Here is a 24,108-nt window from a genome sequence, read left to right on the forward strand (position 1 = left end):
AATAATGTCATTTAAACCCTCGAAACATGGCGAATAGAACTTCCTTATTTTTCCCCTCAACTTAAATAAATTTGAAGTGGTGCAATTCAATTTATTATCCACTTCCTTAAAATAGATTTTAAGCACTAAAAAGGGCAAAGTACTTGTAATTAATGTCCTTAGGTTCTTTATGTTAAAAAAACTTTACTCTCTTAAACAACCCTTCGATTAAATTTTAAAATCGCAAACTGTATGGTAATGTTTAGAAAAAATACTCCAACAGAATAACATTCAACTGTTCTATATATTTGCTGAGCTAACAAATTTACAAAAACGACAACCACAAAAATTGTGTGCTTACATAATTCCACAGGCACATGTATGAATTCTAAAAATTGACATCTCACTGTGTTCTGACGAATCATCGCATTGTTTTACTTTATTTGATAGTTATAGCATGGAAGTATTATATTGGCTATAATACTTCCATGGTTATAGCGATGGAATTTATTGATAATGCCTTTAAATATTTGATATGCATTACAAACTGAGGTATAGGAACCAACCATGAAATCTAAATTTTACCAAAAAGAACAATTTTACAGGAAGATGAAACCATGAACTTAAATAATTAATCACCTTTGACACGCTAAAGTATTATTTTGATCTATAAAAGTATATGTAATATCAAAAAGTTAATTTCACAAACAATAAGAAAAAATGATAACGGCTTAATTACAGTTTGATCAACCTGGCGCACGTATCGTCTAGAAATAACTCAACAGTGGTCCTCGAATCAAAGCTTTCGGAAACAATTGTGACAAATATGGCTGAGGCTATTTGTGCCTGTTGATAGAATAAACTGTTAACACAGAGATATGTCTCGCCGATTTGTTATTTTGATAATGCAAATGTTGAAATTAAAATAGCAATACTTTAACATGTAAGTTATGCAAATATTCAAAGTCAATGAACCATGACTGAAGGTACAGGGCTAAACAATCTCCATGGAAATGTGATTTGCCATTGCTAATACAACTGCATATCAAATACTAGTACTATTGACTTTCATAAGTTGTTCTCTTTAAACAAACATAAACACAAACATTAACTTGTAAACTATGTAAAAGTTTCAAATCAATGAACCATAATGAGGGGGTGGGGTTATATAATCTCCATTGCAATGAAACTTGCAAATGCCATTACATTTGCATACCAAATATCATTGATTTAGTGGGTCATCTTAAACTGGCCTAATCACAAAGTAATACATGTAAACTAAGCAACAGTTTCAAAGTCAATAGACCATGACTGAGGGGGTGGGGCCAAACATTCTCCATGAAAATGAGATGTGCTAATGCTTATACAACTCCATACCAATTATCATTGAGCTACCACTAAATGTTCCCCTCAATCTGACCTAATCACAAACTAATACATGAAAACTAAGCAAAAGTTTCAAAATCAAGACCATGACTGAGGGTGCCAAGTAATCTCCATGGAAATGAGATATACCAATGCTTATACAACTGCATACCAAATATCATTGACCTACCACTGGTGGTTACCCATAAACAGACCTAATCACAAACTAATACATGTAAACTAAGCAAAAGTTTCAAAGTCAATAGACCATGACTGAGGGGTGGAGCCATATTTTCTCCATGGAAATGAGATGTGCTAATGCTTATACAACTGCATACCAATTATCATTGGCCTACCACTAACTGTTCCCCTTAAACTGACCTAATCACAAACAAATACATGTAAACTAAGCAAAAGTTTCAAAGTCAATAGACCATGACTGAGGGGGCGGGGCCAAATAATCTTCATGGTAATGAGATGTGCCAATGCTAATACAACTGCATACTAAATATCATTGACCTACCACTTGTGGTTCAAGATAAACAAGACCTAATCACAAACTAATACAATGACGCCGCCGCCAACGCCGGAAACAGCATACCTATGTCCAGCTTTTTGACTTCGTCAAGGCGAGACAAAAACCTTAATGTTTTGAATAATACTTTATAAATGGTAAATGTACAGAAAATGACATATCAATAATATTTCATACCAGCACAAAAGCGCTGACAACTGTACTGGTGATTCCCTCGGGGTCCAACAGCAGCAGTATCGATCCAGTGTTTGTAAAGTAGGGTGACAGTAGTTAACTGATTTTCAATCTCGTAAATTGGTTAGGAAGAGACAAATCAAGGTAATAAACGAAAACCGCAGGTATCAGAACTCCAAAGGGCCGAGACCGGTGTGTCAACAGGGTATGCGTCTCCTCCTATGGATGCCTCAATCGCTATGCGAATTCACACTCAGTCAAAATGTCACAATCGGGAATAGGACAAAATCGGTAAAATTACCGATCAGTCGACTATACTGGTATCTAAGGATCTAAAATCGCGAAGACATGTCGCTAGTGAGTGGAGACACCGACACATCATATCGTATCAAAAAAAATCATAAAAAATACCAGGGATATAATTTGGTACGCCGTACGCGTGTTTCATATACATACGATTCTTCAATGGAGCTCGATTCAAAACATTTAGAAGTGTAAATCAATAACGAAGTTGAAGAGCGCTGAAAGCGAAATTGAAATTCAAAAACGTTGTGTCAGATATGAATAAGGCGATCTATGACTTGAAGTAGAAAAACCTTAGTATTTCAAATAATTTTAACGTTTCAAAAAAGATTAAATTACATAAGACGAGGAATCATTGATATTGCTTACTAGCACAGAAGGGCTTACTGCAGGGCTGGTGATACCCTTTTGGAAAAAGCGTCCAACACCAGTGTATCGATCTAGTGGTTTTAAAAACTCGTCGAAGATACCAGGCTTAGAATTTGGTACAACATATGAATTAGATTGTTCATTAATACTTCTATCAAATTAGATAAAATTCTATGAATGAGACTAAAAGCTGGGTGCAGCCGGAATTGTAAAATATTAAATTGCAATTCAAAAGAAATTGATATACATGCAAAACAATGAAAACAACACGTTATAAATTTCTGGATTTACCTTCATCAGGAACGCTCAAAGCCGAATATTTGAAAGCCAATGATGTATAAGAACCGAAACAGTTGAAGAGCTATATGACCAAAAAGGACCTAAAAAATAGCCAAATCCATCTAAGGTAAACTTTGCAATTTTTATGACCTGCTGAAATTGACACACATCTAGCTCATTTTTATATACTGGAGGAAAATATTAATAATATCAACAGCTGTAAAACTGTCTAATTTGATACCAATGTGTTTACTAGAAAAGGGTCAAGATACTTAGGAGACCATACATCATAGTGGTCTAACTCATTGGCTGAATGATTTCAAATCATATTTAAGTCTTCCATTAGATAAGACATTTACTTAGAAAAATAAGCAATTTTTTCAGCAGAAAAATTAACTTCATGTGTATCCATTTCAGCAGGTCACTAAATATGCATAGCAGTTTCTTGTGAATAGCAATTCATATTTTTATCAAATCATGTTCCCAGTATCAAGTTTTTGAGTTTATATTTTTCAAATAATCAATAATAATAACGGTATCAATTTGACTAAACCAATTGCGCATTTCACATTTCATTGTTACTTAATTACTGGTTAATTACAGGTGACTAGCACTGATTATTTCTCTAGATATTTGTAGAGCAGGGGTCATGTTAAACGGTATCGAATTTATATTCTATCAGGCCAACAAATGATGTTTTTGCTCAAATAGTACCAACAGGCTTTCACAGAATATATATGCAGATTTTTAAACAATTTGTGATTGTATTGTCCATCACAGAAAATGTTTAAATAACTGTACAGTATCAACATTGACAACAAAGCAAACAATTGTCCTAGACTTGTGTTTTCATAAATGATGACAACTCAATTCATCTGACTTTATCGTGGCATCTCTTTTTTCTTCTGTTCATATAGCAATGGATCAATTCAGTGAACCATTTTTTCTTTACATTTCCTGACAGCATTTTTTAAGAGGTAAATTTTTATGCTATCAATTCTTTTTTTTCTATGCACATAAAACTGCTTTTCCTCTGTACAATCCATGTCATTATGAGAATTTTGCCAAGTTTCTTGCTTGAAAACAAACACGGTGACCTTTACTATTTATCATAATTTTCAAAAAAGCACCAAATGAATTTGGCTTTGCTTTTAGGTCCGGTGTGTTCATATAGCTATTCACGTGTTTAGGTCTGGCTTTTAAAATGTTTGGGTTGGAGCATTCAGAAGTGCTTCTGGCTTATGAAATTAATAATGTGTTATTCTCATTTAAACTACGTTTTTGCAAATATAAAAATAATTCTGTCATTTATTGTTCATAATCCCAAACTACCTTATCATCTGGTTGCAATAACGTTTCTACTTATGATGGGGAAAGAATTAGGACACAATATCTGGTAAGTAAGAATATAGTTTAAGCTATTTTCGGCTTGATTTTGCTGTCATGTTTAACGGCTTGATTTTGTTGTAACGTTTAATATCTTGATGTTTAAGCTCAAGTACGAGGCTCTTTTTCAGGCCCTGATTCATCAGATTTACACCAGCAGAATTAGACAAGAAGATGTCATAGATAGCTACAGGAAACCAAGCCTGTTAAGGATCATTGTAAAACACCATAGGTACAGGGTACTGTGATGTCTTTTGACATACACACCATGATCAACAGCAGGGTCTGGGACCAGCAGTGGTTTACTATATGGCACTTCAAGATAACAGTGGTCATAATACGCATGTGGAACATCCCAAGGATTTGTAAAGTGAGTCTCACTATACAAATCCTTGAACATCCATAACTAGCCATCAGTCATTTCATGACTGACAGATAATCAGAAACTAATTTCACAGGTCAGACCAGCTTAATGATTAAGAAATGAATGATGACTGATGTAAATGTTAGGGGATATTTTCTTACCATTGGGGGCAGGCGCATGCTCAACCTTATATATTTCACTGTCACAGGTCATTTATTTTTTATACATGTTCAACCATCTTAATCGCCATAACATGTCATTAACTATGACCTCTTTTAAGTGTGTGTGTTTTTGACGGACAACACAGAATACCTATGGAAGCCAGCGGTAAATAAATTTGAATGAAGTTTAATTGATATGGTCATTATTTTAAATTCATTCAAAACAAAACTTTGAATTTTTTCGAAATACTAAGGATTTTTACCCAGGAATAGATTACCTTAACTGTATTTGTCCAACCCAGTCGGAATTTTGTGTCCTCAATGCTCTGCAAATTTGTACTTTATTTGGCCTTTTAACTTTTTTGATTTCAGCATCACTGATGAGTCTTTTGCAGACAATATGGGCGTCTGGGTTGCAAAATTTATAAGTCTGGTATCTATGATGAGTTTATTTATGTCACATCAAGGTATTATTCAAAGATTTCTGATACATATTTAACTCAACCTGAACTTTTGTTATAAGTTCAACTGACTTTCCTTTCCTGGCCCTGATTTATAGGATTGGTATAATATTTGATCCAATTTATCTAAATATTACCTTTTACCATCAAATATTTTGACACCAATTTCTATCACCTTGTTACTAAGAATTCAAGAAAAGCAAATACGAATAAAATGCTCCCACAGCAGGGCTTGCTTGATACGACTGCAGAGGTCGAACCCTGAACAACTGGGGCAAGTATGGACACAACATTCAAGCTTGATACAGCTCTAAATTTAGATTGTGATTAAATATTTGACACAGCATAGGTTTCTGACACAGGATGAATGTGGTCTAAGAACTTTTGAAATTTGACATTTACCTATTATGGTCCAATATCAGAAATCTAAATACATGGATAGATTCAGCATATCAAAGAGCCCCAAGAATCAAAGTTTAATTTTGGACCAACTTGAAAACTGGGCCCAAAATAAAATGTCTAAATACATGTTCAGATTCAGCATATCAAAGAACCCTATGAATTTCAATTTTTGTTAAAATCAAACTAAGTTTAATTTTGGACCTATCATTCACTTTACAATTTTAAAATCTCATGACATGAAGAGTCTTAGAGAGCAAAAATCAAAAACCTTACTAAATTAACCACAAGTACTTTGTATCTTCTGCCTCCTTTTTTTTTGCAATACTGTAAATTCAGAAATTATTGCGAGGTTTTTATTTATGCGAATAATGCGAATGGATGCGTATCGCAATAATAAGAAGTCGCATTATGATATCTGATATATATTTCTGTCGGCAGCTTTTCCTGAAATCGCAATAATTAATCTCGCATTTTCGTCCATTCTTCAAAAATCGCAAAAAATAAATGCACGCAATAATTTCTGAATTTACAGTAAGTAGTTCTTAAGGATGTAGTTAGGTCAGGTTTAGGAATTTTTGTCAGATGTTCGGACTCCTTGTATTTTTTCCTACGATAGAGGGTAAAATATTTTGCCCCATACCACCCACTTTTCTTTTCATAGAAGACTTCAATAGCTCATAAAAAGGTCATTTCCAAAATTTAAGCAGATTCTAGATTTTTTTTCTTACCATTTGAGACCCCAAAAATGCCAATGCTAAATATAAGGTAAAAGTCTGAGTCAGCCTTTTCCCGCCATTTAAAAATAATCAAATATCTCAAAAAGGAGTTCCATAACCTATCAATATTTTTAACTTATTTTGTTCCTTAAATAATACTCTTCTAACTTATAGTATCAATTCTAAATAATAGATTTTTTTAATTTCACCTAAGTACATCCTTAAAATTCATTTTAAGGAAGTATTAATAAATTAGTTGAATAGTACCACTTGGAACTTAATAAAGTTACAGGAACAAACAAGGATTTTCTATTGGCCAAGTTATGAGGATATTAAACAAGATATCATTTCTTTGGGTCATATTCTATAATGTAGCACGTCTCTGAGTGCTACATTAAAAAATATGAAGAGTGTGCGCACATGCATGAAAGAGATATTATTACGGCTTGTATGATTTGAAACTGTCACGCAATTTAAACTAGAAGCTATCTAAAACTCACTGTAAGTTGTGATCTAATTAGTTCATGTTGAAGGTTTTTACCCCTAAAAACATTTGTTTACCTAAAACAAAATAGCTAAAACATGCAGTTTAATTCTACTGTATCTCTCATACATATGGCTGTTTTTTTTTAGAGTGAATCATTCCCACTTTGACCAGAGCAGAAACATTTTTTGGAACTTGACAGAGTTTTACCACAAATTTCATTTAAACTATAAAGAAATAAAATTCTACACTAAATAGATATTCACTGTTTTATTCTTAATAAAATCTAAAGTTGTGCTCCTTAAACAAGGAGCTGTGATTATCAACATTATTGGTGAAACATTTACAAACAGGTGAATTATATCAAATTTAGCTATTCAATATGTGTAAAAATTGCAAAATGTCATGATCCACCAACTTATTATTACATGTGATATGAACTTTTATATATCTGAAAATGAAACATTTTAAGTATTAAGGACATAAAGATATGTAATAATTGGATGTGCTCATTAGAATGTACATAAAACAAATGTCAATATATCTATAAAATTTTCAAAATCATAACAATAAAAAAAACCAGAATAAATTTCAATTAATGAAGAATTTAATCTGTCTGTATCAGATAGTTTAAAAAAGAAAAGAAAGTACTTTGAATAAGAACTAACAATTTCAAATTCAAATAGAAAACCATTTCTCTCTACCTTTCATTTTCATTAAGTCATCATCCTGTTACATTTCAAACATGTACTATCATCAAATGGATTTCTGATTTCATGGTATTGCCACAGTCTGCATACAATCCTATAGAAAATTTGTGCTTCTGTGAATATTTAAATTTGTGGTTTGCCTTTACCCACAAATATGAACAAATTTACATATTCAATTTATATAATGTAAAATTATTGAAATTAGTAACCTTAAATATTAAGTAAAAAAAATAAAACATTTATGTTAAAAACAGAATAAAATTAAACATTGCCATTTAAATGTACAGAAATTAAAAGAAATAATTAAATGAAAGAGAATAAGTAATATACTATATGCCACATGGAAGACAAGATATGCAACTGTAATATAAGATCTATATATCATAATATCAGCAAAAGTAAAATATATAAATTTGTCAGTACAATTATAAAACATGATATAAATATTTTCATTTTGATAAATTAAACAATCTCATAAATCAACAAAAATGGAAATAAGACATATATTTTACTATTTATGTTTTAAAAGGATCACTGTAAACATTCAAAATTTTGTGCACAGATTAATTTGACTTAAATTGTGATCATATAAAATGCAAAAGAAATATCCCCCATGTGAATGGTTGAGTAGAAAGCAATAATATTGATGAGATGGGGAAACATATTGTTGATACCGGTAAGCGAATTTAACCCCCATGTATCATTATTAGGCATTCAAATCTAGAAAACTACAACCTACAAAAATATTCACGTTTACAGACAGTTATCTGATTGTTCAAGATTTTTAAAACACCCCAGCTTGTAAGGAAATAATTTGGAGCAAAACAATTTATCAACTATTCTTATGTTTCAGAATAGGTATAAAAAAAAAGAAATATTCAACTCATAGGAATGTAACTTTCTCTTTAATAGGTAATTTCATCTTAAACCATGAAAGTATTATATTATACTTCCATGCTTAAACTAAGTACATAATTTTAAGGCTCATAATGATATAATACATGTAGTAAAATAATCTACACAGAAATGAAAGAGCTTATCATAACACAAACTTTTGACAGGGGCTCATTAAAAAATCAATTTTTTGACAAGAGTAAAACTAGATGTGTGATCACTACATTTGTTTTTGGAAGGGTGTTAAACAACTTTTGATTGACTGCTCAATTTCTTGTGTAAATTTGCATAAGGAACTGAGATGCATAGCTTTCAATACGATCATTGGTCTGTAAGAGTTACTTCTTTATAAAGGCATCAAAATTTAACATTCAGACAATGTAAACATTCCAAAATTATTTGAATCAAAACTCTGAGGTGGCCTCTCATACACTGCTATAAACTGATATGAATGGATAATTATGCAATAACATATCTTAAATAAATGGTCAATCATAAGTATGTGTCCAAAACTAGAAAATAGTCCCCTTTTACGTAATCAGACATAAGATGTTATTTCTCTAGCATAACAATCAACACATGAAGACAATCCCCGATAAAAGAAGGTCTGGAAGGGTCATTCATTTAAGTATTCTTTAATTTTTAAGGCCATTTTTCTCTATTCAATAGTCATTTGCCCATTTTTCTCTTGTCTTTATTTGTTTGCCCATTATATTCTCATCTGTATACCCCATCCAGACCCTCATGAACAACATTCTAAAATATTTCCTGACATTTTTTTCAATATTACATACCATCAGATCTTATATCATTTGAATTAATCTAATTAAATGAACAAGAAAAAATTACTGGTACGTACATAATCAACATTTGAAAATAAAACAGACTAATAATTTAATAAATATGGCACATAAAAACTTCTTATATTTATATATTCTTTTAAAATATTCTAAAAATTTAATTTTGATTATTTGATTATTTGATTATATTTTTATATACAAGATAAAATATTTTGTAATACTGTAACAGAGGAATTCTAAAAACAACTTTGGTCCTGCAATTTTAGACAGAAAAAATATTACATAACAAAGATGATTATGTTTCCATAGGACACCATGCCTCATCCACCGGCGGCAGAAGTTGGCACTTTTTGATAGGACATTTGCGCTTTTTTTAATGGACATTTGCGCTTTTTCTATAGGACATTCGGGCTTTTTCTACAGGACATTGGAGCTTTATAAACATAACATTTCAGTTATCATGGTTAAAAGTTTAAAAATCATTTAACATAAAAAAAAAACAACAGCACATTCATTTATTTATATACAGCTTAAAGTTGTCCTTTTCTTTCTTTAGTTGTTGTGTTACTTTTCACTGACCAATACCCCACAGGATTCTTCTGTTTTGGGGGAAAAATTAATTTCAATAAGTACATGTGAATTTTGAAAATTACATATACATATAATTCAGTAAGTGAAAAGAAAAAAAAGTAATATCTTTTATTTGAAAAAATCAAGTAACTCTATTAAGTTTAATTTGTGAAATAAAAATAATCTACTGTGTAACATATAACAATCACACTTTAAACATTTTTGATATCACTACTTGCCGAAAAAGACATATAATTCCTTTTTATTAGAGATAAATGCTTATGAAGTTTCACATCAGACACCTAGAAAGTCTGAATTATTAAATATTTCTTCTTACAACAGCCATGAATCTTTCTTCAAAGTCAACAAGAACAGCATGTGGTTAAAAAATTTAATTCCGTCTCCATAAATCGAAACAATCTCAAAGAAACTATGATGGAAGAGTTCCACAGACATAGTACGAGGACTACAGTTTCCATTTTTATCATCCCTCGACTTTGGTAAATCTGGTTAAGATTACAAGTAAACTTATATAGGTAAAAAGCGCAAATGTCCGGTCAATTTGGTTCAGGTGTATCAAAGTTTAAAGCGTAATTGTCCATATTGTTTGAGTGCAAGTGTTCTGTTGTTTTACATGTAAAAAAGCCGAACAACCTGCGCCCTCACTCACACTATATTTCCATGGTCAGTGAATCGTGAAATCAGGTAAGAGTCCTAAAATGGCATATGATTTAAAAAGTTTACATCATAATGAAAATTTGAACTAAGTTTCAAGATGATATGACAGTAAGTTCAAAGTATACTACCTAAATCAGACAGACAGACAGAGAGACACACATATGGACATACCAAGGCTTCCAAAATGGTCATATTTTTTAAATATAAATTTATCATTGTCCGACTGGGTCAAGCATGAAACGGACATCCTATGTGGGTTTGCCATTTCAACGTTCACGTAATTAAGAAAAATCAACCATTTTCACTTGACCTTGTGCCTTTAACAGTCACATTTTTCCGGTCATAAAAGTGACAGTACTCTATAAACAAGCTCTACTATAATCCCCTTTCATTACAATCAAGGTTAATTAAGTGTCTTACAGGTGAGATTTACCTGTGATCACCTGTCAGGTAGACTATTTGTACCGGACATCAATCGATCTTTTTGGAAGTTATTTTTTTATCAAAATTAAAACATTACTGGTTTTTTTAATCTAACTACTTTTTAGCAAAACAGATTTAGACTCTCAGAAAAACGTATTTAAAACGATCAAATCATAATTTACAAAGGTGGTAAAAAAGTTTAACAGACAGAACCATGTAGATTGAAATATTAGAAGTGTGTGCATGTGCTCAAGTGTGATATTTATTATTTAATAATGCCTTCGAATTCATCCAAAACGATAAAAATGTCATTTATACCATTATCTTACATTCATCTCAGGTATTTTCCCCAAGAAATAACGTAGGAAGAACTGCTTAAACTCAATAATGCTAGATAAAAATACATGGATTTTGCACAACCGTCTCTGTTCCGCGTTCTATCGTCATCAAGTAAATATCCGGTATTGGAAAATGTGTTTATCAAATAACTAAGCTGGTCCTCGACTGACTAATACTCTCGTCCTTTAATAGTTTAATGGCTTTATCATATGGTTATGACCATCTTTTGTTATGGGGTAACCTGTCTAAAGGGATAAAAATGGGATTGAAAAAAATGTTCTGGCTGGCTCAAATATTTTTTGGAAGCCCTGAGACATACAGATATATATGATGGGTAACAATTGCCACAGCATCAGCACCATGCTATCTCAAATAGCAGTAAACTTAATGCATGGCATATTCCAAAATAACTAATATATGAATAATAATATATGGCATCTTTCACAAATAGCACTTCTAAATGGTGTAAAATAATTAAACTACAATTAAATTTGTACTCCTAGCATTGACATAATAATGTGTTAAAATCTTAGATTGTCGTGTCTAAAGTAGTGATAGTACATTTTCTGTACATTGTTTTATTCCTGCAAATGGATTTAAGTCTGATTTGTAGAACAGATACTGGTATTTGGATTTCACAAGTTTGGTTCGAGATTTGTCAAAGTTTCCTTTAAGGTCATTTGCAAAAGTTTTTTTTCAAAATGCATAGATTTGTTTCTTTTAAAAGCATTTTGTTGGTCAAAGTTTGGAAAAAAAGCACATCTCACAATGAGCATGTGTACTACTTTTAAGTTGATTTGAACACAACTTCAAGGTAAACTACATAAACCAAAATCCTTAACCTAGTACTGGACAGACAGACTGACAGACTATCAGACAGATAGATGCACAGATAAGAAAACATAATGCATTATGTTGTTAAAAGAAAATTTATGACAATGAATGTCAGATTATGATCATAGCAATTGAATATAAATTTTAACAGTAATATAATAAACTGTTATCACAGAGAGATGTCTCGCCTTTATTTAATTTTGATAATGCAAATGTTGAAATTAAAATAGCAATACTTTAACATGTAAGTTATGCAAATATTCAAAGTCGATGAACCATGACTGAAGGTACATGGCTAAACAATCTCCACGGAATGAGATGTGCCAATGCTAATACAACTGCATACCAAATACCATTGACTTATTATAAGTCATTCACTTTAAAAAAACCTAAACACTAACATTAACTTGTAAACTATGTAAAAGTTTCAAAGTCAATGAACCATGATCAGGGGTGGGGCTATATAATCTCCATGGAAAAAAGACTTGCAAATGCCAATACATTTGCATACCAAATATCATTGACTTAACATTAGCAGTTCATCTTAAACTGATCTAATCACAAACTAATACATGTAAACTAAGCAAAAGTTTCAAAGTCAATAGACCATGACTGAGGGGGCGGGGCCAAATATTCTCCATGGAAATGAGATGTGCTAATGCTTATACAACTGAACACCAATTAACATTGGCCTACCACTAAGGGTTCCCCTTGAACTGACCTAATCACAAACTAATACATGTTAACTTAGCAAAATTTTCAAAGTCTATAGACCATGACTAAGGGGGCGGAGTCAAATAATCTCCATGGAAATGAGATATGCCAATGCTTATACAACTGCATACCAAATTCATTGACCTACCACTAGTGGTTCCCCATAAATTGACCTAATCACAAACTAATACATGTAAACTATGAAAAGTTTCAAAGTCAATAGACCTTGACTGAGGGGCGTTGCCAAATAATCTCCATGGTAATGAGATGTGCCCATGCTAATACAACTGCATACCAAATATCATTGACCTACCACTAGTGGTTCACCATGAACTAGACCTAATCACAAACTAATACATTGTTGATGCCGCCGCCGAAAACAGCATACCTATGTCTCGCTTTTTGACTCCGTCAAGGCGAGACAACAATATCAGAACAATTAGAATATTATTTGTTTTGTATAACTCTAACTAAAGTATTCTTTAAAATATTTTCTGGGTTCTTTTGATTTTAAATATGATTTTTTTATCTAATCTTTTAATGAAAGACCTAATTTCACTTTAATAGGTAGACTTAACAAACATTAACAACTTTTTGTCTGACCTGACATTTAGCAATATAAAGGATAACAAATACATAATAAAAACATGGATTTCTAGATCTTCTCTTTCTAATTATAATTATTAAAGCTTTAAACACTCTGTCCACCAAGACTTTGGATTTCCTCTTCTTGACTCATTCCTCTGAATACTATTGATGGGTGATATGGAGGTGCAATTTCATTTTGATATTGAGATTCTAGTGCTCTTCTGTTCAAATCGTAAATTTCTTGTCGCAACTGCTGGCTGAGAATGTCTTCATCTTCAATGTCACTTGGAGCTTTAAAAGTGAAATCGTCACTAGAAGGATCTGAGGTTCTGAGTGCTTGACGAGAAAAGTTATCAACTATATTGTTATCATCAAATGAATTTTGCCTACTATTGTATCCCCTGATATTGTAATTGGGTGGTGATGTTTGATGAGAATCTTTAACATTACCATCTGATGATACATCTGAACTTCGTTTATTACCTGTTTCTCCACCTAATGAAGTAGATGGACTACTTATACCAGAGTCAAATTGCTCCGCATTTTCAAAATATTCATTGAACCAATTAGGATTTTGTTTTTCAAAATTTGCTGCCAAGGTGATGCACATGGACAAATGCTGCCCATCTGAAGTAGATCCAATAAGATCTGCAAAGTAGCCGATATTGTCGTAACCAGCACGACGATTATCCATCTGATGAATCTGACACATTAACTCATGAATATGTTTGGGAATCTGATACTCAGCTCCTGTGCATAATTCATCCAATGAGAATTTATTAGCTGTGTAATTAAAATGCACAATAATACATTTGAAATGATTGTTTACATTTATAATACGCTTAGTAATCTGACTGACCGACGACATATATAAATCAAAAGTTTGACTTGCATCTGGTGATTTCCAGAATTTGTCTTCCTTGTTCTTCCAGGATTTGAATTGGTGGTATGACAATTCAGAATTCACAATAATAACAAAATCTGCCTTTTCAATTGTATTGATGACCCATCTGAATTTACCATCGAGATATTCATGAAGGCACCAAGGGGCATAAACTACATTACACTGACAGTGAGAGTCTAGAAATCGTGCAAATGCTTCAACCGCATTCACATGATACTGGTGATCTTCTGCGCATACTATAAAAACTGTAGGTATCTTGACCAATTCTGCTGAAACAAATGAAATCATAATGATTAATGTCTACTGCAAAAAAGTGCTATTTTCTGTATGAATTTCCATTGAAGGCAATATTTTGTTGCATCAAAAACATTGTAAGTAGTCCGTGAACAGAGACTATAAAACAGTCCAAAGTTAAAGTGTATTTGTGATATTTCCTTTTTGATAGTTTAATTTCATACTAATAAACTTTTAAGTAGTGTGTTGAAGCATAAGTCTGTACATAAGTAAAAGATGCACTTCACCACAGAAAGATTTTTGGTCTGTACATGCTTCCAATGATGCAAAAGAAAACTCTTAAATCAAGGCTTAAATCAGTCAAGATGTCATTTTCCTCCTCAGTTATGCAATGTCTAAAGAAGATTTATGTGATAAAAGGGCTGACCACAAAAATTTGTTGACAGCTCAGAGTTTTTACAATTTTCTGTATTCTATTAGATCTATGGGTAAGCGACACTGTTTGTCAATTGAAAGTCAAAAGGTAATTGTTACCTTACCCATTCACATTTTCTCAACCAGGAAAACTGACTGCCATTTAATTGTACAATGATAGAAAAAATAAATTGCTTCGCCGAGCGCAGCTGGATACAACCGCAGAGGTCCAACCCTGAACAGTTGGGGCAAAAATGGACACAATATTCACGCTTGATACAGGTCTGAATTTGGATTGTAATTAAATATTTGACACATAAAAGGTTTCTGACACAGAATAACTGTAGTCAAAGAACTTAGAATTGGTTATTTGATTTGAATTTATATTCAATTTTTTGCTTTTGTGCAATACACTTTGCTGTTGCGAATTGACCCCACTCCCCCCACAAAAAATAGATATAAAATTTACCATCCCCCCCTTTTTTTTTGCTTTTGTGAAATACACTATGCTGCATAATTACCCATTTAAATTTACCACAGTGCTAACTTAATCTATTTTATAATAGATTCAAAATATGGTGTCAAATCTTACATATGGATTTTTTTGTAAAAAAAAGAGATGCAACATTTGCAGATATTTTTACTGGTCTTCCTTTATAAATATGCATTTCTTTAAACATATTTTAAAAGCAGTGTAAGGGAGGTAATCAAAACATTGTATTTGGATTACCTCCCTTACACTCCTTTTAAATTGTCTAAATTGTTCATTAACCATTACTTTATACATAATTCAAAAGCAGTGTAAGGGAGGTAATTCAGATGATGTATTTGAATTGCCTCCCTTACACTGCTTTAAATTATGTTTTGTACTAAAGTATTTGTCCATTAACCAGGACACCCTTGTTTTTGCCCCTAATTCCTAAACGGTTTGAGCCATAACCCCCCAAAGCCAATCCTAACCATCCCTTTGTGGTATGGAAACTTGTGGTATAATTTCAGAGATCCATACACCGTTCCACAAGTTATTGTCTGGAAACTAGAAAAATGCTTATTTTTGGCCACTTTTTGGCCCCTAATTCCTCAACTGTTGGTACCATAACCCCCAAAATCAATCCCAACCTTCCATATGTGGTATTGAACCTTATGGTAAAATTTCATAGCGATCCATTCACTTAAACTAAAGTTATTGTGCGAAAACCAAAGTGTCTTCGGACGACGACGAGGATGACGCCACCGTCATACGACCGCAAAAATTTTTTGCGGCCGTATAAAAACTTAACAATGATAAAAGAACAGAGTTCCAATGTCCCCCATGTTGCACATATTTTATCTATCCAAGGTACAAGGGCAATAATTAAAACAAGAGGCTCTCAAGAGCCTGAATCGTTCACCTGTTATTCTTTGCTTAAATCTTTCATCAATGATTATTTTTGCCATTACACTTTCTCTCTATCTATTATAATATTAAAGATAATAACCCACAACAGTAAAATTTCATAAATTTAAACTATTTCGGACAGTAATCTTACAATTGGTGGTCCAATTGGTCTGAAAATTCATAGCAGATAGATTTTGACTTATTCATCACTTTAACTCCATGTCACTTCTGCTCTAACTGCTATAGTTTTTGAGCCAATAAAATGCTCCGCTGGGGCGCAGCTTGATACGACCGCAGAAGTCGAACCCTGAACAGTTGGGGCAAGTATGGACACAACATTCAAGCTTGATACAGCACTGAATTTGGATTGTAATTAAATATTTGACACAGCATACATGTAGGTTTCTGACACAGAATGAATGTGGTCTAAGAACTTAAATTTTTTTAATTTACCTATTCAAACCATATCATTATTATTAGCTTTTATATATAAATCAGAAATAACCAATTTAAAATGGAAAATTTTAAAGAAAAAAAAGGGAAAAAAATCCCCCCCCCCAATTTTTGAACCCCCTTATGATTCATCACCCCCAAACTCAATCCCAGCCTTCCCTTTGTGGTATGGTACCTTGCAGTACAATTTCAGAGAGATCCATACACTTGAACACAAGTTATTGTCTGGAAACTAGAAAAATGCTTGTATTTTGGCCCCAAATTCCTAAACGTTAAAAGCAATTACCCCCAAACTCAAACCCAGCTTTCCCTTTGTGATATGAAACCTTGCAGTACAATTTCATAACGATCCATACACTTACACACAAGTTATTGTCCTGAAACTAGAAAAATGCTTGTTTTTTGCCCCTTTATGGCCCCTAATTCCTAAAATTTTGAGAGCATTACCCCCAAAATCAATCCCAGCCTTCCCTTTGTGGTATGGTACCTTGCAGTACAATTTCAGAGAGATCCATACACTTGAACACAAGTTATTGTCTGGAAACTAGAAAAATGCTTATTTTTGGCCCCTTATTCCTAAACGTTTTGGGCAATTACCCCCAAACTCAATTCCAGCTTTCCCTTTGTGATATGGAACCTTGTAGTACAATTTCATAAAGATCCATTCACTTGCACACAAGTTATTGTCATGAAACTAGAAAAATGCTTGTTTTCAATCAGTTTAATTGAAGTCTGGAGCTGGCATGTCAGTTAACTGCTAGTAGTCTGTTGTTATTTATGTATTATTGTCATTTTGTTTATTTTCTTTGGTTACATCTTCTGACATCAGACTCGGACTTCTCTTGAACTGAATTTTAATGTGCGTATTGTTATGCGTTTACTTTTCTACATTGGCAAGAGGTATAGGGGGAGGGTTGAGATCTCATAAACATGTTTAACCACGCCGCATTTTTGCGCCTGTCCCAAGTCAGGAGCCTCTAGCCTTTGTTAGTCTTGTATTATTTTTAATTTTAGTTTCTTGTGTACAATTTGGAGTTTAGTATGGCGTTCATTATCACTGAACTAGTATATATATTTGTTTAGGGGCCAGCTGAAGGACGCCTCCGGGTGCGGGAATTTCTCGCTGCATTGAAGACCTGTTGGTGACCTTCTGCTGTTGTCTGTTCTATGGTCGGGTTGTTGTCTCTTTGACACATTCCCCATTTCCATTCTCAATTTTATTTCCCCCCCTTTTTGGCACCTTATTCCTAAAATTTAGAGGCAATTACCCCCAAAATCAATCCCAGCATTCCCTTTGTGATATGAAACCTTGTGGTACAATGTCAGAGAGATCCATACACTTACACACAAGTTATTGTCATGTAACTAGAAAAATGCTTGTTTTTTGCCCCTTTTTGGCCCCTAATTCCTAAAATTTGGAGGCAATTACCCCCAAAATCAATCCCAGCATTCCCTTTGTGATATGAAACCTTGTGGTACAATGTCAGAGAGATCCATACACTTACACACAAGTTATTGTCATGTAACTAGAAAAATTCTTGTTTTTTGCCCCTTTTTGGCCCCTAATTCCTAAAATTTGGAGGCAATTACCCCCAAAATCAATCCCAGCATTCCCTTTGTGATATGGAACCTTGTGGTACAATGTCAGAGAGATCCATACACTAACACACAAGTTATGTTTGGAAGTTACAAAAATGCTTATTTTCGGTCCCTTTTTGGCCCTTAATTCCTTAACATTTTGGGCAATTACCCCCAAACTCAATTCCAGCTTTTCCTTTGTGATATGGAACCTTGTAATACAATTTCAGAAAGATCCATACACTTACACACAAGTTATTGTCTTGAAACTAGAAAAATGCTTGTTTTTTGCCCCTTTTTTGGCCCCTAATTCCTAAAATTTTGAGGCAATTACCCCCAAAATCAATTCCAGCATTCCCTTCGTAATATGGAACCATGTGGTACAATGTCAGAGAGATCCATACACTAACACACAAGTTATGTCTGTAAGTTACAAAAAGTGCTTATTTTTGGCCCCTAATTCCTTAACTGTTGGTACCATAACCCCCAAAATCAATCCCAACCTTTCTTTTGTGGTATTGAACCTTATGGTAAAATTTCATAGAGATCCATACACTTAAACTAAAGTTAGAGTGCGAAAACCAATGTGTCTTCGGACGACGACGACGCCAACGTCATACCAATATACGACCGCAAAATTTTTTGGCCCCAAATTCCTAAACGTTTAGGGCAATTACCCCCAAACTCAAACCCAGCTTTCCCTTTGTGATATGGAACCTTGTTGTACAATTTCATAAAGATCCATACACTTACACACAAGTTATTGTCCTGAAACTAGAAAAATACTTGTTTTTTTGCCCCTTTTTGGACCCTTAATTCCTAAAAATTTTGAGGCAATTACCCCCAAAATCAATCCCAGCCTTCCCTTTGTTGTATGGTATCTTGCAGAACAATTTCAGAGAGATCCATACACTTGAACACAAGTTATTGTCTGGAAACTAGAAAAATGCTTTTTTTTGGCCCCTTATCCCTAAACATTTTGGGCAATTACCCCCAAACTCAATTCTAGCTTTCCCTTTGTGATATGGAACCTTGTAGTACAATTTCAGAAAGATCCATACAATTACACACAAGTTATTGTCATGAAACTAGAAAAATGCTTGTTTTTGCCCCTTTTTGGCCCCTAATTCCTAAAATTTTGAGGCAATTACCCCCAAAATCAATTCCAGCATTCCCTTCGTAATATGGAACCATGTGGTACAATGTCAGAGAGATCCATACACTAACACACAAGTTATGTCTGTAAGTTACAAAAAGTGCTTATTTTTGGCCCCTAATTCCTTAACTGTTGGTACCATAACCCCCAAAATCAATCCCAACCTTTCTGTTGTGGTATTGAACCTTATGGTAAAATTTCATAGAGATCCATACACTTAAACTAAAGTTAGAGTGCGATAACCAATGTGTCTTCGGACAACGACGACGCCAACGTCATACCAATATACGACAGCAAAATTTGTTGGCCCCAAATTCCTAAACGTTTAGGGCAATTACCCCCAAACTCAAACCCAGCTTTCCCTTTGTGATATGGAACCTTGTTGTACAATTTCATAAAGATCCATACACTTACACACAAGTTATTGTCCTGAAACTAGAAAAATACTTGTTTTTTTGCCCCTTTTTGGACCCTTAATTCCTAAAAATTTTGAGGCAATTACCCCCAAAATCAATCCCAGCCTTCCCTTTGTTGTATGGTATCTTGCAGTACAATTTCAGAGAGATCCATACACTTGAACACAAGTTATTGTCTGGAAACTAGAAAAATGCTTTTTTTTGGCCCCTTATCCCTAAACATTTTGGGCAATTACCCCCAAACTCAATTCTAGCTTTCCCTTTGTGATATGGAACCTTGTAGTACAATTTCAGAAAGATCCATACAATTACACACAAGTTATTGTCATGAAACTAGAAAAATGCTTGTTTTTGCCCCTTTTTGGCCCCTAATTCCTAAAATTTTGAGGCAATTACCCCCAAAATCAATCCCAGCATTCCCTGTGTGATATGGAACCTTGTGGTACAATGTCAGAGAGATCCATACACTAACACACAAGTTATGTCTGGAAGTTACAAAAATGCTTATTTTTGGCCCCTTTTTCCTTAACTGTTGGTACCATAACCCCCAAAATCAATCCCAACCTTCCTTTTTTGGTATTGAACCTTGTGGTAAAATTTCATACAGTCAGGATTCTACTTCGTCAAAATTATCTCCCCATTACGCCAGTTCATTTTTACAATCGTAAAAATGGAAGCCATTGTAGGGATGACGCGCTGCCAATTTAGCTCTTGAAAACCGATAAATTTATCCGCATAGCACCATTACGATCCTTATATGCCAGTTGTATTTTAAAAGACAAATGTATCAACTAGCTTATGAGCATCAGTTAATGTACTTGTCTGCATTCAGTCAACTTAAAACTATTGTCTGATCGGTTGTCAGGTGGAATTTTCGAAAATTCATAAACATTTAAAAAAATTCTCATTTAATATTTCGTGGAAGGGCAGACTAAAAATTTTCAGTGGTTGAAGACTATAAACCCTAGATATCACACACAAAAAATGAAGTTTTTTGGAAGATATGCATTTTTAAGATCCAACTTAAAAGTCTGTCGTCAAGTACTTTTAGTAAAAATTTGCTATTCGAACACACCTACTCTGTTTTTGTGATTCATTAGAAAGGTATTTCACTTCACCTATATATTTTATTTTTTTAGTACTGTGAATTTTCGATGTTATAAAGTCAACCTGTAGCCTTGATATATAAAAATGATAGAATCTGAAGCGAGATGATGTATCAAATACTTTTGCTTTTTACGTTTTCAAGACAAAATATTCAACTCAAACACGCCCTAACATAAAAAGGTGCCCTTGATTTTCTCTTTTCGATGCAATTGTTACCCATTTTTTGGAATTTTTTCTTGAGTCACATAATGGAAGGGCAGAAACGAAAATTAAGGAACAAATAGATTGATATGTTCTCTGTCCGTGGTAATTTTTTTTGAAAAATCGGAGGTTATGCATTTTTTAGATCCAACTTAATAGACACCCATGTCGTCGACCTGATATCTAATTGTTCTGCTTAATTATGTAATAGATAAATTGAAAACTTATGCTAATTGTGTTTTTATGATGAAATATTTCGTAATTTAGCCAAAAACTGTCATTTAATTTGTTTCTATTAACTTTTAAAATTTGAGTTACTACAGTAAACATTACAGTAATCATTTATCGCCTTCTCTAACAAAGAGCTTCGATTCTTTTGTCCTATTTCAACTGGATTTCCGCCTGTTCATAGAGATCCATTCACTTAAACTAAAGTTAGAGTGCAAAAACCAATGTGTCTTCGGACGACAACGACAACGTCATACCAATATACGACCACAAAAATTTTTTTGCGGTCGTATAAAAAAGGAATATACAATTATGTAAGAAGCAAACACAAATTGTCTTACCAGTGTAGATGTGATAAGCATTTTCTGTATTTTGATAAGTTGGCTCTGTAGGTAGATATGAAGTTTTAGGAGCATGATCTTCAAAAGGATCTGTTTCAATATTTTCTGAATCTGAAAAATTAATTCATTTGCTATTTGTGACAGAAAATAATGACAGAAATATTAAATTCATTACCGTTCAAACAATTTGGATTAATAATGTATGCAATGTAGGCAGGTCATATGTGTAACTTTGAACTATATTTTAGTATGTTTTATGTTGACCTCTAGACATTGTTGCTCATTTTTGTGTTGTTTGATTGCTTTCTTGATAGTCTTAATCCCACATTTACTTTTACTCCTTTTAACATTACACCCATATTGAAATGAAGAATCAACAGTGTAAATATGCTAAAAATGATGCATTTTTTATGTATTATAGAAATGTACATATCAAAAAGTTTACCTGCATATTAAAGGTATTTTACCATGTCAAAGTCTATCTTTTGCATTTCTTTCGAAAGAACACATAAAATGACATTTCAAATTGCACTACACCCTTTTGAACATAATTTGACACTTTTTTTTATTAAACAAGGGGAGACAACAAACTTGAACTGATATCAGATAATAATCCTCACTCTTTGAATTGTGAGGGCTTACTCAAGGTAATCTAATAGTTCCTAAGCAAAAAGCTGAGCTGTTTAAAAAAATCTTTTGTTTATTTTTTATCAGTTCTATGAAATGAATTCCCATACAAAATGTGTATAATGTCCAAAACAATTTTTACTTTTACACAAAGTATTAGGAATTTCTTGACACAGTCCTGATAAGTTACTGTTTTTACTATGTATCATTTTGAATTGTATATTATATTTTTTTAATTTTTTAACTACATGTACCTCTTTAACTGTTTTATCTATTTTTAATGATACATTGAACTATATGATTATAAATCAACTATATGTGATTATCTGTTTTTGATTGCATTGTATGTGAAGGCCTCTGGGAGGATTAGTTTGTTGTAACTAACCGTTTTTACTTTCTTTAAATAAAGAATTTATCATTATTATTATTATGTAATTATAAAATGTATTTTACCAATCTCGAAATTGTAATGCCTTATCACGAGATATTTTTCAAAGACAGATTTTAACATAGTTGTCAACCTCCGGCAATGACAAGACATGCCAAAAAGTGTGTAAAATACATGTCGATTTTTTTTTGCCAGTCTTGTCAGGTCACCCACTTCTTGTCCTGTTGTAGTAATATCTATGAATTTTGAGTTTCAATTTGAAGGTCACCTTCCATATAAGGTCGGTTTTCTACGATTCTAAAAGTGACTTTTATTTCAGGTTTGACTATTATTTTTGTAAAGTTTGTGTGAGACTTCATAGAAATCTACATTTAAATAACCAACACATAAGTATCTTACCATGTTTTTTCCTCCTGTTACTGTAGGCAATGAATGCTAGTATTCCTACCAGTAATAAGCCAAGAATTATACCAAATACAACAGCTACAACCTTCTCTGCATTGGGTGAGTCTGGCCCAACATCAACTGGTGATGGTGTATAGGTTGTAAAGCTGGTATCTGGACCAGTAACAGTATTAGTGGTGGCTGTAATAGCAGAAGTGGTTGTTGTAGTAGAAGTGGTGGTTGTACCCAATGTGTTTACTATAATGCAAAACAATGAGAAAGAAAATTCTGCTTTAGCAAATCCATTCACAGGTAAATAAACATATCTGTTGATTTTTACATATCTGTTATTCTCTTTCTTGAATACCCCAAGACGCAATAAAAATTTATGTCTTTGGATAGGTTACATGATCTTCTTCACAGTACTAACAAATGCACATGTTTTTTTTAAAAAGACAATCAGTTTAAATTTCATATTCTAATGTACCAATATATAAATCATTGTAAGCTTCATCATCTAAAATCAGAAAAGACTTACTTGTAATCTTAATAGAAGCTGCAAATAACTATAGCTAAGAAAAATAAATAGGGAATGTGTCCATGGGACACAGATGATGCCCCCGCTTGCATATCATATAAAGTTATAAAGGGACATAACTGAAGAACGATAAAACTGACACTACCCAAAATTGTACTTAATCTGAGTTTTGTGGTAATAAGTATTGTGTATAAGTTTAATAAAATTTGGTTGAGGCAAACTTAAGTTAGAGA

The 24,108-nt window shown here is 33.0% G+C and overlaps 1 protein-coding gene across 2 annotated transcripts in view; it reads right to left on the bottom strand.

The window, feature by feature from the left end:
- Positions 1-7,233: 7,233 nt before the first annotated feature.
- Positions 7,234-24,108, bottom strand: part of LOC127700559 (uncharacterized) — a 49,399-nt gene continuing 32,524 nt past the window's right edge. Inside the window, exons 9-11 of one of the 2 annotated variants that reach the window (XM_052204211.1) lie at positions 23,353-23,595; positions 21,939-22,049; positions 7,234-14,698 (exon numbers count right to left, since the gene is read on the bottom strand). In XM_052204211.1, the coding sequence (XP_052060171.1) occupies positions 13,632-14,698; positions 21,939-22,049; positions 23,353-23,595 (1,421 nt within the window). In that variant the 3' untranslated portion in view covers positions 7,234-13,631. Of the gene's footprint in view, positions 14,702-21,938; positions 22,050-23,352; positions 23,596-24,108 lie in introns of both variants that reach the window. The other variant, XM_052204139.1, reaches the window with a different exon arrangement.

The sequence above is a fragment of the Mytilus californianus genome, unplaced genomic scaffold (assembly GCF_021869535.1).
Source record: "Mytilus californianus isolate M0D057914Y unplaced genomic scaffold, xbMytCali1.0.p SCAF_1, whole genome shotgun sequence".
Classification (NCBI taxonomy): Eukaryota; Metazoa; Mollusca; class Bivalvia; order Mytilida; family Mytilidae; genus Mytilus; species Mytilus californianus.